The following is a 13,934-nucleotide window of genomic DNA, read 5'->3' on the forward strand; positions in this document are numbered from 1 at the left end:
GGGGGGGGGGTATGGCTTCTATTTGCTTCTTGGCTCTTTTTTATTAATTTTTTTGACCGGCCGGGAGTTAGATTGGTGGAGGGAATCATTGACCAATCGATGATGCGTTCAAATGTGCCAGTGGTGGTTTGTGTAACGATGGATTGTTGTCTAGGATGATGAAAGTTACGCCATGGTGGTGTAATAGTAATACGCGGATGTTTGATTTTTACGCGGAACGGATCGATGTGAAGTGACGAAAACCCCACTTTCTTTTCTCGACTTTCGTCTCTCACTGAAAACAGCGATGATCATCAATAACATCCTGTGGCTTACCATCCTCTCCTTGGGTACCGTACCAGTTCAAGCACAAAGTAAACAGAAACCACTGTCTACACCCAACAGCAACAACAACAACAACAACAACAACAACAACAACAACAACAACAACCAAATGGCGGACTACAACCGTTCTTCGAGTGGTGGTTGGAAACCCGTTCTCGACCCCACCGACAATAAGACCATCATCGGCCACCACTGGCGCCGCCATGACTACGTCCCCGGCGAGGAAGCCTTGGCCCTCCAAACCCTCGACATGTGGATTCCCATCTCCCCAGCCGCCTTATCCTACGGCAAACCTACCCCCAACACACTTCTCGGGGACGGGGCAAAGGCCCCCTGGCTCATCTACATCCACGGCGGCGCCTGGCGCGACCCCGTCATCGACTCGTCCTCTTTCAACGCAAGCGCCACCAAAATCCTCTCTGACCTCGCTCAACAACCCCTTGAGCAAAGAAAAAAGACAGTAGCGGGGATCGCCTCCATCAACTACCGCCTCTCCCCCTACCCTAACCACCCTACCCACCCTTCCAACGACCCGTATGACCCCAACCGCACCGCCAAGCACCCTGATCACATTGCCGATGTGCTTACCGCGCTGGGGTTCCTCCGAAACTACTTTGGAATGAAGGAGTACGTGCTGGCGGGCCATAGCTGTGGCGCGACGCTGGCGCTGCAGGCTTGCATGTCGCCCGAGCGGTGGGGGCTGGCTGGGACTGCAGAGTGGCGCGCAGGATGGTATAATGTAGCAAAGCCAAAGGCAGTGGTGGGGTTCAACGGGTTGTATGATCTCGCGGGTTTCATCGCAGATCCCCCGAAAGGGTACGAGAGGTGGAAGGAGGCGTATAGGGAGTTTGTTGTGGGCGCGTTTGGGAAGAAGGAGGAAGATTGGAAAAAGGTGTGTCCTGGGAGTATCGCGGAGGGGTGGGTGAGGGAGTGGAATCTGACTCAACAACAACAAGGGGAAGAAGGGAAGAAGAGGAAGGTGGTGTTGGTGCAGAGTTTGGAGGATAGTTTGGTGCCGGTGGAGCAGACGGAGGGGATGGCGGAGTATCTGGAGAGGGAGAGCCAAAAGGTGGCAGACGAGGATAAAAAGGTTGAGGTGGTGGTGTTGAGGGAGGAGAAGGGTGGTGACCATGATGAGGTTTGGAAGAAGGGGGAGAGGTTGGGGGAGATTTTGCTGGGGGTTTTGAATGGGGAGATTTGAGCATCTGCTGTGATAAGCTACGGGTTACATGGGCTGTTGTTCGGTTGGAGGCAAAAGTATGCCCTTTTCAAACATCCATTGAGCGTGGTCAAGGTTCCCAGACAATTACACATTGGATGCAGAGAAAAATTGCTGGTTTAGCCATGTTAAACGCAATGGCTTGAAAGCCTATTTGTCCGTACTACATCAGCGTCAAAAGACTATGAAACCAATTTTTAGAGTCTTTTTCAAGTCTGACGAGTATAGTCCGTGTAACAGCGACTACTGCAATGGGCTGAATGTTGACGAATAGCCTTTAAGACATTGTGGTTGCACGGGGAGTTGAAGAGACTTTTGGAGCACCACATTACATTGGACATTGGCAGTCAACGGACCAGGCAAAATAATTGTCTTTTTCAGGGCGTCGAAAGCAAGATATTACTGGACTTGGCTATGGAGTGCGAATTCCGGGGCTGTGATTGAATATTCCGCTATGTATGGCATATTCCCTGTCAGAGACAGCGGATGGGAGCTGATGAAATCACATCCGATCTATGAAAGTATCACTCGCATGGAGGCTCCCGCGTAGGTAGGTTACAGTCAATCCGATCACAACCCCTGAAACTCAGCTGCCTCTTAGGGCTGGAACTAGGCTTGTCTTTAGTCGTGGCTCCCACGTGGTGCTGTACAAGGGATTATTATATCTTGACATCAGACCTGTCATTCCACTGCCGAGTAGCTGTGTCACTCTTGACCGTTCAATGGCATTGTATTTGCCCCTCCGTACCCAACAGTGGTAAGCTACCGTGGCTGGTATACCGATATCGCCGTATGACCAGCACAGCAGGATGCCAATTCTGGAAGCCGTTCCGGTTTGTGAAAAATGCCGCTGAACAGCAACTTGATTTGTCTGATGATCGAACCACCAGGCGGACCCAGCCGGTGGTGAGCGGAATGAGGGGTCGGGTCGATTCCCATGGCAAATGGAAACCGATCATGTTCCAATACCCAATTACTCAGCTTTGCGCCGGGCAGATCGAATGGCAGAAGGTACTTAACCTCAGGCGTGAAAAGAAGTCTAAAAGCACCCTTGGAAGAGAGAATACTATACCTATTCTGGTGCAACATGTCTTAACTTCCAGGTTGTCGTTGGAAAAGCTTGGCAGTCGTGATGTCATGAGATGCGGGGTAGCTGTTTCACGTCGTTTGCCCTCAGTCTAGTCTATGTAGTCAGCAGGGGGCAGAAACAAGCCACAGACAAATGCGGGAAAGTGGAGCTTGACTGTTGGACGTTGGGTTGTGGAACGTCCCGCACCCCGCCAACGTCGGTTTGTGATTGGTCGTCTCCACACTACCACTTACACGGGAAAGCTCCTTCCAGCTCTGTTACCTTTCAGAATTCGTCAATCATGGCACCCTCGAAATGAGCTGCGTCACCGATTGGGAAAGAACCAAACAGATGCCAAGAATCACGATTGCCCAAAAGATGTAGCATTGGTACCTTCCTGTTCCTGTTGATTGCATACCTATACTAAGTACTACCTAGTATTCATATATAATTTGGGCAACCCCGTACAACCCCTCCTTCCCGTCTCTTGCTCAGTTTGACCATCTCCAATTCCAACAATTTCGAGTCTACTTTGGCTGTCCCAGTTACATCGCAAGGGCTTCGTGTCGTGTCTTCCTGTCGGTCTGTTTCAGCTTCAACCTCCGCTACCTCGTAAGTGGTTCATCAGGAGACTGTCATGGAGAAGCTCCCCTCGTTAGCTCGTCTTCCCATGACGGCCTCATCTTGTCTTGTCCTGTCTACACTGCCCCTCTTGACGCCGTCCCTTTCCCAAACCAACTTTTATGAAAACGGACTGTTCATACTGACAATCCTGTCCGCTATATCCAATATCCAGACACTATAATACCATCATATTCCCACGTATCAATCTTTGCAGAACACTTCCAAAATGGTGCATCTTACTATCATCCCCAAGGAGGACGAGATCAGAGACGGGCTCGACATTCCACTTACGGGCGCCCTCAAGGCGGTTCATCTTCAGCTCGCCAACGATGAAGACCGTTTCACTACGAGCGTGTACGGCTCAAAGTTCGCCGCCGCCGACCTACCCCGCCATGAAATGCCCGATGAGGAGATGCCCAAGGAAGTTGCTTACCGCATGATCAAGGACGAGCTGAGCCTGGATGGCAACCCATTGCTCAAGTACGTCATAGCATCATGCGTCTCTTCTTTGTATGTCCATTTGCTAACGAATCCACCACAGCCTCGCCTCGTTTGTTACCACATACATGGAGGAAGAAGCTGAAAAGCTCATGACCGAGTCCCTCCCCAAGAACTTCATCGATTACGAGGAGTATCCCCAGACGGCCGATATTCAGAACCGCTGCGTCTCCATGATTGGCCGCCTCTTCAATGCTCCAGTAAAGGATGCGGAGGCTAGCAGCGCCGTCGGAACATCGAGTGTTGGCTCTTCTGAGGCCATCATGCTCGGTGTCCTTGCCATGAAAAAACGTTGGAAGAACAAGCGCATTGCCGAGGGAAAGCCCGTTGACAAGCCCAACCTGATCATGTCATCCGCCGTCCAGGTCTGCTGGGAAAAGGCCACTCGTTACTTCGAAGTGGAAGAGAAGTTCGTCTATTGCACACCCGACCGCTACGTCATCGATCCCAAGGAGACGGTCGATCTGGTGGACGAGAACACCATTGGTATCTGCTGCATTCTTGGCACAACATACACTGGCGAATACGAGGATGTCAAGGCAGTCAATGACTTGCTTGTGGAGAGGGGGCTGGACACACCAATCCATGTGGACGCCGCCAGCGGAGGTTTCGTTGCCCCCTTTGTCGTACCCGATTTGGAATGGGATTTTAGGCTGAAGAACGTTGTATCCATCAACGTCTCTGGCCACAAGTACGGCCTCGTCTACCCCGGTGTCGGTTGGGTCGTCTGGCGTTCTGCCGAGTACCTTCCCCAGGAACTGGTTTTCAACATCAACTACCTCGGTGCAGATCAAGCCTCCTTCACCCTGAACTTCTCCAAGGGTGCTAGCCAGGTCATCGGCCAGTACTATCAGCTCATCCGTCTCGGCAAGCACGGCTACCGCGCTATCATGTCCAACCTGACGCGCACAGCTGACTACCTCGCTGAATCGCTTGCCGCTCTTGGCTTCATCATCATGTCACAAAAGTCTGGTCAAGGCTTGCCTTTGGTCGCATTCCGTCTCAAGGAGGATCCGGACCGTACCTATGATGAGTTCGCTCTTGCCCATCAACTTCGTGTGCGCGGATGGATCGTCCCCGCGTACACCATGGCGCCCAAAACGGAAGGGCTGAAGATGCTCAGAATCGTTGTCAGAGAAGATTTCTCTAGGAACAGGTGTGATGGGCTCATCAGTGATATCAGGTCGTGCCAAGGTATACTTGAGCAAATGGACAAGGAAACTGTCAAGAAGCAGCAGGAGTTTATCCACAAACATCATGTTGTAAGCGGGAAGGCATCGCACAACCATCCTAAATATCACGTAAGTACCGTAACAAGGTCCTGTGCTGTTGTTTCTGTGTAGATCGACGACCCCTTGGAGAGAGACAAGCTAACCACGTACTATAGAAGGAGAAACACTCGTTGCAGGGCAAGACGGGGAAGACGCACTCTATCTGCTGATTATCAGCTCACTAACTGCCTCCATGGCTGCAAAAACAGCCTATGATTATCTGACTTTGTCAAGATACTGTGGTCGGAAAGCAATGGTTCGAGGAACCAAGCAACACCAGAGTAAGGGTGCGGGTCAGAAGTTCGGCCTTGAGCTTCCTGGTGGGAAGAAGTTGCTTACCCTCCGCACCGGGGCTTAGTGGGCGTTGATATAGGAGACAAGCTAAGGATTCTCTCTAATACGTGTATTTTATTTCATATTTCACCAGCCGTTTTCTTGGCAAGGAAAATCAACACTATGGTCAGGAAAAGACCAACAATGAGCACTATATGACCCCGTCTCAAACTCATTTGTGAACTTGTTTGATTTAACAACTCTAAAAAACCATACCCAAAACCTATCCAAACCAATGCATGCAAAACGACCACTATACAAAAAAAGATGCAGCCAAAAGAAAATCGCACTATGTACAAAGACCCTTACTCATAAGACATATACATGTATATCCGATCGGCCTGTTCCCAAGCACTTTCCCCTTTTCTTTCTCCGGGTATCATGCCGCTTACTGCTTAGTAGTAAAAGCACCAAAGTACTTCTCCAAGGCCTCCACCGTCTTGCCACCCTCCTCCAGCTTGCACACAAAGCCCACATAGCCATCCGGCCTCACAACCACTACACCACCCTTGTCTTCGTCAAAGCCCATCTTCGCATGCGCCGCCGCCTTGGCGTCGGGCACCCTGCGATCCCACCGGTCGTCCGCATAGACATTATCCCTGTACCGCGCCAACAGCGCAGGCAAGTCGCGCGAGATCTCGACCTCGGCGCGCTTGGCAGCAAAGACGGTCGCCAAAGTAAAGAACTTGCTGTGCGGGTTGTGGCGCTCATGGTGGCTGACGGTGTCGATGTCGGGACGCTGGAAGCGGGAGAAGAAGCTGTCGGGCTTCTGGAGACCGGCAGCGAGGGATTCCAAAGCGGATTTCTGGGTGGGGGAGGTGAGAGAGCCGGCAAAGATGAAGAGGCGGAAGGAGCCGTTGAGGGGGATTTCTTGCTCGAGGTGCACCACGTTGGCGTCGACGACGCGGGTGACGGTGGAGTTGATAAAGAGACGGCCGGGCACGAGCTTGGTGGTTTGGTCCTCGGGGGAGAGAATGGTCGGGGAAGTGCCGGCCGGGTGGTGGGCGGGGGAGTAGTTGAGCGCGTTGGGCTTGTAGAAGACGCCGTACCCGGACGTGAACTCGCATGCCTCCTTGAAGGTCTTGATGAACTCGTTTTCTTCGGCCGACTGCTGGGCGTCCGGGTTGGTGTGCGTGCCCGAGGCAGTGGCCTGGGCGGTGGAGGCGGCGTCGGGCCGCTGGGAAAAGAGCTTGGCGTACTTGTTGTCGAAGGCGAGCAAGGTCTCGGCGACGTCCTTGCGCTCGGGCTCATAGGTTTCGAGAATGTGGCGGTCGGCGAAGCCACCTTCGACGGCGTGGATCTTCCAGGCGAGGTTGAGCGCGTCGAGGAAGGCCGTGTTCATGCCCTGTCCGGCCTTGGGCGAGTGCGTGTGGCAGGCGTCGCCGCCGAGGAAGACGCGGTGGTCGAGCGTGTACTTATCGGAAATGCCCTGGCCGATCGGGTAGACAGAGTACCACTCGACACGCTCCCACTCGATGGAATAGGGCGCGAGGATGCGCTTGGCGGCCGCCTGGACTTCCGCCTCGGTGGCGGTCTTGCGCGGGTGGAAGTCGGGGTCCGTGGAAGAGGCGATCTGGATGTACAGGCGCACCATGTTGGCCTCGCGCGGGATTACCATGATGGATCCGTGCTCCGAGTGGATGGTGCACTTCATCTTCATGTCGGGGAAATCGGTCTTGACGACGCCGTCCATGACGCCCCACACGTACGAGATGGGGTCCTTGTGCGTGATGCCGATCTTGAGCTGGTCGCGGATGAAGGAGCGGGCACCCTCGCCGCCGAAGAGGTACTTGGCCTTGACGGTTTCCGTCTTGCTGCTGTCATCCACGTGCGCGAGCTGGACGGTTACGGGGTACTCGGGGTCGGCCTTCTCGTCCGAGGTGAAGCCGGTGATGGTCCAGGGGCGCTGGATCTCAGTGCCATTCTTCTCGAGGTCGGCGATGAACACGCGCTCGATCAGACCCTGGTGCAGAAGGGTGGTGAAGGGGTAGCGGGCATCGATAAATTCAGGGCAGCTGGGCCAGGTGCCGGTACGCACGATGCCGCCGCCGGTCTTGGGAGGGTCCCAGAAGGCGACCTCGTAGACACGGGCGGGCTTGTGGGCCATGATGGCGGATTTGAGACCCATGTTCCGCAGAAGATCAAGAGACCGGGGCTGGATACCATCGGCACGACCGGTGGCGGTGGGCTCGGGCCTGTTGTCGATGTGCTTGATCTTGTAACCCCATCGTGCGAGACAAGTTGAGAGCATGAGGCCTACGGGGCCGGCACCGACAATGACTGTGGGGTGTGTTAGTGATGGGTGTGCGAATATCTACTGAGTGAAGGGACTTCACTTACCGATGTCATAGTAGTTATCTGATTGTGTCGCCATGGTGTATAAATGTGTATGTGAGTGTAGTTACTGGAAAAAAGGAACGAAACCAGAGACAGAAGAGCAATGAAGGGGGGTATCTTGAACAGGAGATGGATGGATGGACGGACGGATGAATGAATAGAAATGATAATGGATGGTCAATCAACGGAGACAAAGAAGAAGCGGAGGGAATCACGATTTAGTAATTATATCTCAATCATCACGACAGGGTAACACGCCGGCCATCTCGCAACACACACCGAAATCCGGGATGGATTCCGAGAATTGGGGAACACCAAGATCGGGGCAAGTGTATCCATAGTGTAGAGATGAACCGGTTCACCGCGATAGGCTTTGTCCAGGCGAGCGGGCGAGGGATCCCCAAGAAGTGCGGCAAGCGGACCCGGTATGTAGAGTAGTGTATTGGTGAGATTTGACAGCTCCTGTTCCAGACACAGCAGTGAGGCACGGCAGAAAGGGGACACACAACTGCGTCAGAGGAGTGGTGGCACCCAGAGGGCTGAATAATGCTGTGCTCCTTGAAAGAGAGCAAAAGGCTGCATCGTGATTGGCCAGACCACTTTGTTCGGATCCGTCCATGGGTGTCCTGGGGCTCTGTGCTACGTTGTGGTTCGTCGGAAGGATGGGTAGGATTGGGTGAAGGAGGACGGGGAGGGGAAGGTCGGGAATGGAACACGGTAGTCGTTGGTGGGGCCGCGGGCGGTAGTGGGATACAAGTGGATGTTCACAGGCGGTACAAGTGCAATCTGCCACGGGGTTACCAACGGCTGCGGCCTCGGGACAGGGAAAAATAAACATTGTCCCCAGCGCAGTTCCCCACAGCAACCATAGCAACCACGACTTGCCGTCCCGAAGCCCAGGCCCGAACTCCAGGCCAGGATAATCCCGTTGTCACCGATGATCTGTCCCGAGATCTTGGGCCGGCTTTTTTTTTTCTCTATTTGGTGTTTTTCTCCTTTTCCAGGGCCTGTGTTTTGCCAGCTACCATACCGCGTACACTAGACCAGCTTGTTGCCCCCCTGAAACGTGGTGGGGTCGGCGCTTGTTTACTTGCTGAGCTTCTGGCTTTCCTTGTCCGTCACGAATGACACAGAGCCGTTCCCTTTGCCGTTGCCAACTCGGAAAGGGAGAAGCCCGTGATAAGATCGGATTCCCTGTGGACAATTGAGCTGTCACCGCTCTTGGAAATTTTGACCCTAAGCCCCTTCCTTGATGATCATCAACAGCGGTCCCCCGCTTCGCCGCCATCGCTCCCGTTCACGATTTACCCTTGGCGTTGAATTCTGCAGACAAAGACACGGTTCATGGATGTCGGAAGGGCCTCTAAAAACCATCGATTGATAGAATAAAGAAGACATGGCATCGACACGACAACATCTGTCTTCACAGAGTCATCCAGAATGTGCTGCTTGCGGGACTTTGGGGAATCCATCTCGCTGTGGACCTTGTGGAGTCGCAATCCCACTGCGGGCGACCAACTCCATCCTTTACCCCATGGGACCGACTCGCCCAGCTCCACGATAACGGGGCCTCTTCTACCTGACAACCCAGAAGCATCTATCATTCTTCCATCCATTGCTTCCTCAACATGACCGCCTTCGTCTCTAACAAACCTGGCACCTGACGATGACCAGATGTCAACAAAGTCAGACACTAGTCGTCGCAGCCGCAGCCGCAATGGTTACACGGACTGTTGTTGTCGTCGAGACAACACATCATGGTTACCTAACCTAGAGACGAGGTCTAACGGAGATTTCTTCGTAATCTGCCCGATTGGCCGTCATACAAGACAAGTCGGTGCCAGGCAGCAACTTGTGACACATCCATTCATACTTCACCTTTTGAAACAACGTAAACTCTCCTCCAAATTCATCCTTACTGCTCACGCCCATAATGGGATCCCAAATCGAACCGCGACAACTGAACAAGCTTTGTCAGAAATGCCAGCAAATCTTTCCTGTGACGGGGCCTTGGCCTTGGGACCGACCAGAGCCTGACCAAGTTTTTTCAGGCGGAAAACAATGGCACTTGCGCGATTTCACTATCGACGAACTCGACGAATCTGCAACTACCGATGGCTGTCACCTGTGCCGCATATTCCTCGACTCCTTGATTCCCCTTCCCAAATTAATCATTCTGACAAACTATCACGGCTACACATCTTGGAGGGAAGACGTCAAAACAATCACGTTTTATCTCAGATTGGTCAACCGTGATTACGACCCTGACAGCTACAACTTTTCACTGGGTCACGATGGCGAACCCTATTATGGGGGCTCGTCGATTGACTTGAAACCTGTTACCCCGAAAGATTCATCCTTTCAACCGTCTTGGGTGATACGTTCCAATCATCTCCCATATGGCTCCAAAAACAGCCCTTCTCCGGTGACAATCTTTCAACCTTCATCAACAACAAACTTCGATCCGCTTACTCTTGACCAAATCAGGAGCTGGATTCACGACTGCACCCATAACCACGAGGTCTGCAGAGGAGCATCGTTGGTTCAGAACAGTATGGCCGAGTTCCTGGAAAAGGTGCGCTTTATTGATGTCGGGCTCGATGACACGGCTACGGTTCGCTTGGTAGAGCGAGTCAAGGACACAAATGTCAAATACATCACCCTCAGCTACAGATGGACTGCAGAAACACCAAAAACGAATCTGAAAACCCACAACAAGGACAAATACCATCAATCGATCCCTACCGAGAACTGGCCCCAGATATACAAGGATGCCGTTGCTTTATCTCGCACCCTCGGTATACGTTATGTATGGATCGATTCGCTTTGTATCATCCAGGACGATGGGAAAGACTGGAACACTCAAGCTTCGTTGATGCATCGCATTTACACCCACGGCTACCTCAATCTCGCTCATGCATGTGCCGAATTCTCACCAGGCCTCGAGGTCACCCGGGACCCAATCTCTGTATCGCCCTGTGTTCTTTCCCGTACTCGTACTGCCAGCTCGAAGGAATACTGGGCTTGTTTCAGGAATTACACTCCGTCATCAGACCTTGCACGTGCTCCACTCTACTCGAGAGGATGGTGCTACCAGGAGAGATTTTTAGCTACGCGCACTGTTCACTTTAGCCAGAAGCTCTATTGGGAGTGCAAAGCCGGACACGCTTCTGAATCATTCACAGGAGACAAGGGATTGGCTTGGTCCAGGGGTTCCGCGAGCAGTAACCCAGACATACTCACATCTGTTGATCAAGCCAACGACCAAAGCCTTTCCAGTGTCTTTGGTGTGAGCACGGTATGGCAGACAATAGTCCGTGACTATAGCCAGACACAGCTCACGCAATATTCGGACAGGCTGGCCGCTTTGAGGGGTGTTTTCAACAGATTCTGGGAAATTTTTGATGGATCACAGGAATGCGACTGGTGTGTAGCGGGGTTGTGGAAGAAATATCTGATACGGCAGCTGATATGGTACCGTGTTTCGCATCGTCACGGCCACTATGACGAGTTTGAAAGGATCCGGGACACCGCGTATTATGCATCATTCGAGAAACAACTTACTGGCTTCCCATCGTGGTCTTGGGCTTCATGTCCAACCTCCCCGGGCTCATCCTCCATTGCTTGGCCGGGTCATACAGAACCAGAATACCAAAATGAACCTCTGGTGGAGGTTGAGACCATCATTCCACTCAACTCTCAAGCCCTTCACCTTGGCTATCCTGGCTTCGAGTCCTCCGCACTGATCTTGCGCACCGCCTTCGACTTCCTCGGTTTTGACGCCGAACAGCTTCTCTCAAAATGGGAGTCCTGGTTTTCTACGTGCAAAGCTGACGCCCGAGCGTATAACGGTGACAAGTGCCAGTTTCAGGTACTAATAAACCTTGATCGACCAATAATAGGCGTTGTCAAGAAAGAAGATCTACGGCTGCTCCCTATCAGCATGGAGTACCAAGCTGGACGGTGGGATACCGTATGGATCGACGGTATCCTCCTAGAGGAATTGGGTGTGGAGGACGGTTTACCGACCTTCCGCCGAATGGGCCAGTGGTCGCACAGGTACGACATGGATACTTGCACACAACAAAGCCCAATTCCTGGATTACTGGGATCTTTTGACACCAAGGAGCGTCTCGAGTTCGAACTAGGAGAGTTTAGAAAGAGGCGTGAATCACTTCCCTTTCACAGGTACAAGTTAGTATAAATCAGGTACATTCACATATGGGACATCGGCGTCTTTGGCACAAGGAGGGCGGCTCATTTTATAGCGACAAACTCGGTCAAAGTCAACGTAGGACTCGTGCTGATAAGACAGCGTCACTGAACAAGCTCATCTGGTTGTGTGTTTTAAGATTCATGATTTTGTTCTTTTTCGACAAAAAAAGTGTCAGAAAAGATAGAATATCTATCTAATGCCTGATGCTGTGTCTGGCAATGCCCGTCCAGGTAACTGCCAAGTATGCACCAGCCCATCGAGGCGCGCAACATCTCCTCGGGGTCAGAGAGACTGTCACCGCCTTGTCAACCGATTCATTGCTAGCTCTATTCGTGCGCACCTTTGCGCTTTCAGCCATCGCTGTAATCCAAACTCTATTCTAAAGATAGGTATTTCCAGGAGTAATCTACCAACATCGTGGCTTGTTCCAGCCAACTTGATGACTCTAAGCCTGCTATCTTCGTTATAGCATACCCTATCTTCTGTAGCGCAGTGAGAGGGAGCGCTTGCAAAGCAAATCGTGACATGTGCCTTGGAAAACTACAACATCTTGTTGCCATAGGACGACTCTCTGGGAGGTTCCGGTTCCTCGCGAGCGGGTCGCGAACGCTCGTGGGCGTCGGTCACAAAGTTATAATGATGGGCTGCCGTGTCCCACCAATCGTGGTTTACCAGTGGAGGAGCTGTTTCGTTGTTCCAATAATAGCGGCGGATCCGAGGGGGTTCGATGATGTTATTCCCAACGGGAATGTTTTCCCCCGTTGGAAAATATTCCTTGGGAAAAACTGTGGGCACCTTTACCTCCTTGTTACCACAGCATTCACTCGACGGTCCCAGCTGTGCCAATCTCTTATCGACATTGTTCCTGAAGTTCATCCAGGACCTCTGCACCTCTCGAAGGTGGACGTTATCTCCAGGATTGAAGCAGACTGTGGCGTTTATGCGCTCGGGGTTACCAGCTGGTTGTGACTCGTAATCCAGGGATACCTTTGCCACAAAGTGCTTGACAATGTTGCTTATGGTTTGTCCAACCAAAGCATCACCGATCTCACAACGAAGTGGACCATCGTAAAACTCCCATACTCGCAGGAAGGTGTCCGAATCGGGACGAAGAAGGCGCCCATAGTTCCCGATCCAGTTGTTATTGGGAAGACGTCGTGTGTCGAAAGGCATTGTGGCAAATACAAAGAAGCTTATGATCTCCCCGAGCGCGCCAACGGTATCTTTATTCAAAGAACTGGCGTGCCTCGTTCGGCCAAATTGGTCCCAAAAGCGCATGAAGAGCAAGTCCTGCACAAACAGCCAGTTGCGCAGAAAACAAGTGTCTTCACAGACAAAACGATGGAGGGGATTCAAGTGAGCTTCTCCCTTGAACCGTGGCTCATAGTCTGGGAAATATTGGAAGACATCGTCGAGCAACATCTCGGGGTGTGTGATGAGGTCCATGATCTCGCCATTGGAGGCGATGATGAAATAGCCCGCGGGAATGACGACCAAAGAGCGCTTGTGGATGTCGATGTTAGATTTTCCGGTCGTGGGGTTATTGTCAGAGTCTTCGAGCACAAGGTTGTCAAAGTCCTCGGACATGAGGATGCCAGAGTCTTCGTCAGAATCCAAGCCAGAGTCCTCGGACCCGAGGTCACGGACATAGGCCTTGTCAAAATCCATGCCAGAGTCCTCGACCGTAAGTGTCATGACAGAGGCTTTGGCCACCAATTCCTTGACAGAGTCCTCAGCCAGGAGTTCCATGACAGACTCTCCAGCCATGAGTGCCATAACCGGGGTAGGAGTTTTCATTGTATCCTTGTCGGTCTTGGTGATTTGGCCGTAGTCGGTCAATGCTGGCTCTTCGACCAATGTGGGAACAAGAATTGAAGTCATCGCTGTCGCTCCTTCAGGAGTATCTGCATGTAAGCAAGGTCAGTGGTTGTCGGTTGAAAAGTCGAGCTGAAATAGATGACAAACGTGGTTCTTTTGCGGGCATTTCCCGCGTCTGCCTCGGTTTCAAGCTCTGTCTCCTTCTCCCTCTGCAGTTGTACAGAG

General features: G+C 52.3%; 7 protein-coding genes across 7 annotated transcripts; 5 read left to right on the forward strand and 2 right to left on the reverse strand.

Moving 5' to 3' along the window:
• Positions 1–433: 433 nt before the first annotated feature.
• On the forward strand, positions 434–1,649 carry NEUTE1DRAFT_123193 (uncharacterized protein; the record flags this gene model as incomplete). The annotated part of the gene is made up of 1 exon (XM_009853986.1): positions 434–1,649. The coding sequence occupies one exon, from the start codon at positions 434–436 to the stop codon at positions 1,523–1,525; it is 1,092 nt and encodes a 363-aa protein (XP_009852288.1).
• Positions 1,650–2,480: 831 nt separating this feature from the next.
• On the forward strand, positions 2,481–2,725 carry NEUTE1DRAFT_101986 (uncharacterized protein; the record flags this gene model as incomplete). Its single annotated transcript, XM_009853987.1, has 2 exons — positions 2,481–2,554; positions 2,590–2,725. The coding sequence occupies 2 exons, from the start codon at positions 2,481–2,483 to the stop codon at positions 2,723–2,725; spliced, it is 210 nt and encodes a 69-aa protein (XP_009852289.1).
• A 405-nt stretch (positions 2,726–3,130) lies between these two features.
• Positions 3,131–5,175, forward strand: NEUTE1DRAFT_84197 (glutamate decarboxylase; the record flags this gene model as incomplete). Its single annotated transcript, XM_009853988.1, has 4 exons — positions 3,131–3,224; positions 3,409–3,716; positions 3,778–5,035; positions 5,122–5,175. The coding sequence occupies 3 exons, from the start codon at positions 3,463–3,465 to the stop codon at positions 5,173–5,175; spliced, it is 1,566 nt and encodes a 521-aa protein (XP_009852290.1).
• A 21-nt stretch (positions 5,176–5,196) lies between these two features.
• NEUTE1DRAFT_95361 (uncharacterized protein) lies at positions 5,197–5,488 on the forward strand (the record flags this gene model as incomplete). Its single annotated transcript, XM_009853989.1, has 1 exon — positions 5,197–5,488. A coding segment is annotated over one exon (161 nt), but the record flags the coding sequence as incomplete, so codon positions are not given.
• A 238-nt stretch (positions 5,489–5,726) lies between these two features.
• Positions 5,727–7,712, reverse strand: NEUTE1DRAFT_147315 (uncharacterized protein; the record flags this gene model as incomplete). Its single annotated transcript, XM_009853990.1, has 2 exons — positions 5,727–7,618; positions 7,679–7,712. The coding sequence occupies 2 exons, from the start codon at positions 7,710–7,712 to the stop codon at positions 5,727–5,729; spliced, it is 1,926 nt and encodes a 641-aa protein (XP_009852292.1).
• Positions 7,713–10,229: 2,517 nt separating this feature from the next.
• NEUTE1DRAFT_65523 (uncharacterized protein) lies at positions 10,230–12,024 on the forward strand (the record flags this gene model as incomplete). Its single annotated transcript, XM_009853991.1, has 2 exons — positions 10,230–10,973; positions 11,091–12,024. 2 exons carry the CDS (start codon positions 10,230–10,232, stop codon positions 11,877–11,879), a joined length of 1,533 nt encoding a protein of 510 aa, XP_009852293.1.
• A 407-nt stretch (positions 12,025–12,431) lies between these two features.
• Positions 12,432–13,772, reverse strand: NEUTE1DRAFT_111166 (uncharacterized protein; the record flags this gene model as incomplete). Its single annotated transcript, XM_009853992.1, has 1 exon — positions 12,432–13,772. The coding sequence occupies one exon, from the start codon at positions 13,770–13,772 to the stop codon at positions 12,432–12,434; it is 1,341 nt and encodes a 446-aa protein (XP_009852294.1).
• Positions 13,773–13,934: the final 162 nt, after the last annotated feature.

Source organism: Neurospora tetrasperma (assembly GCF_000213175.1).
Source record: "Neurospora tetrasperma FGSC 2508 unplaced genomic scaffold NEUTE1scaffold_4, whole genome shotgun sequence".
Lineage (NCBI taxonomy): Eukaryota > Fungi > Ascomycota > Sordariomycetes > Sordariales > Sordariaceae > Neurospora > Neurospora tetrasperma.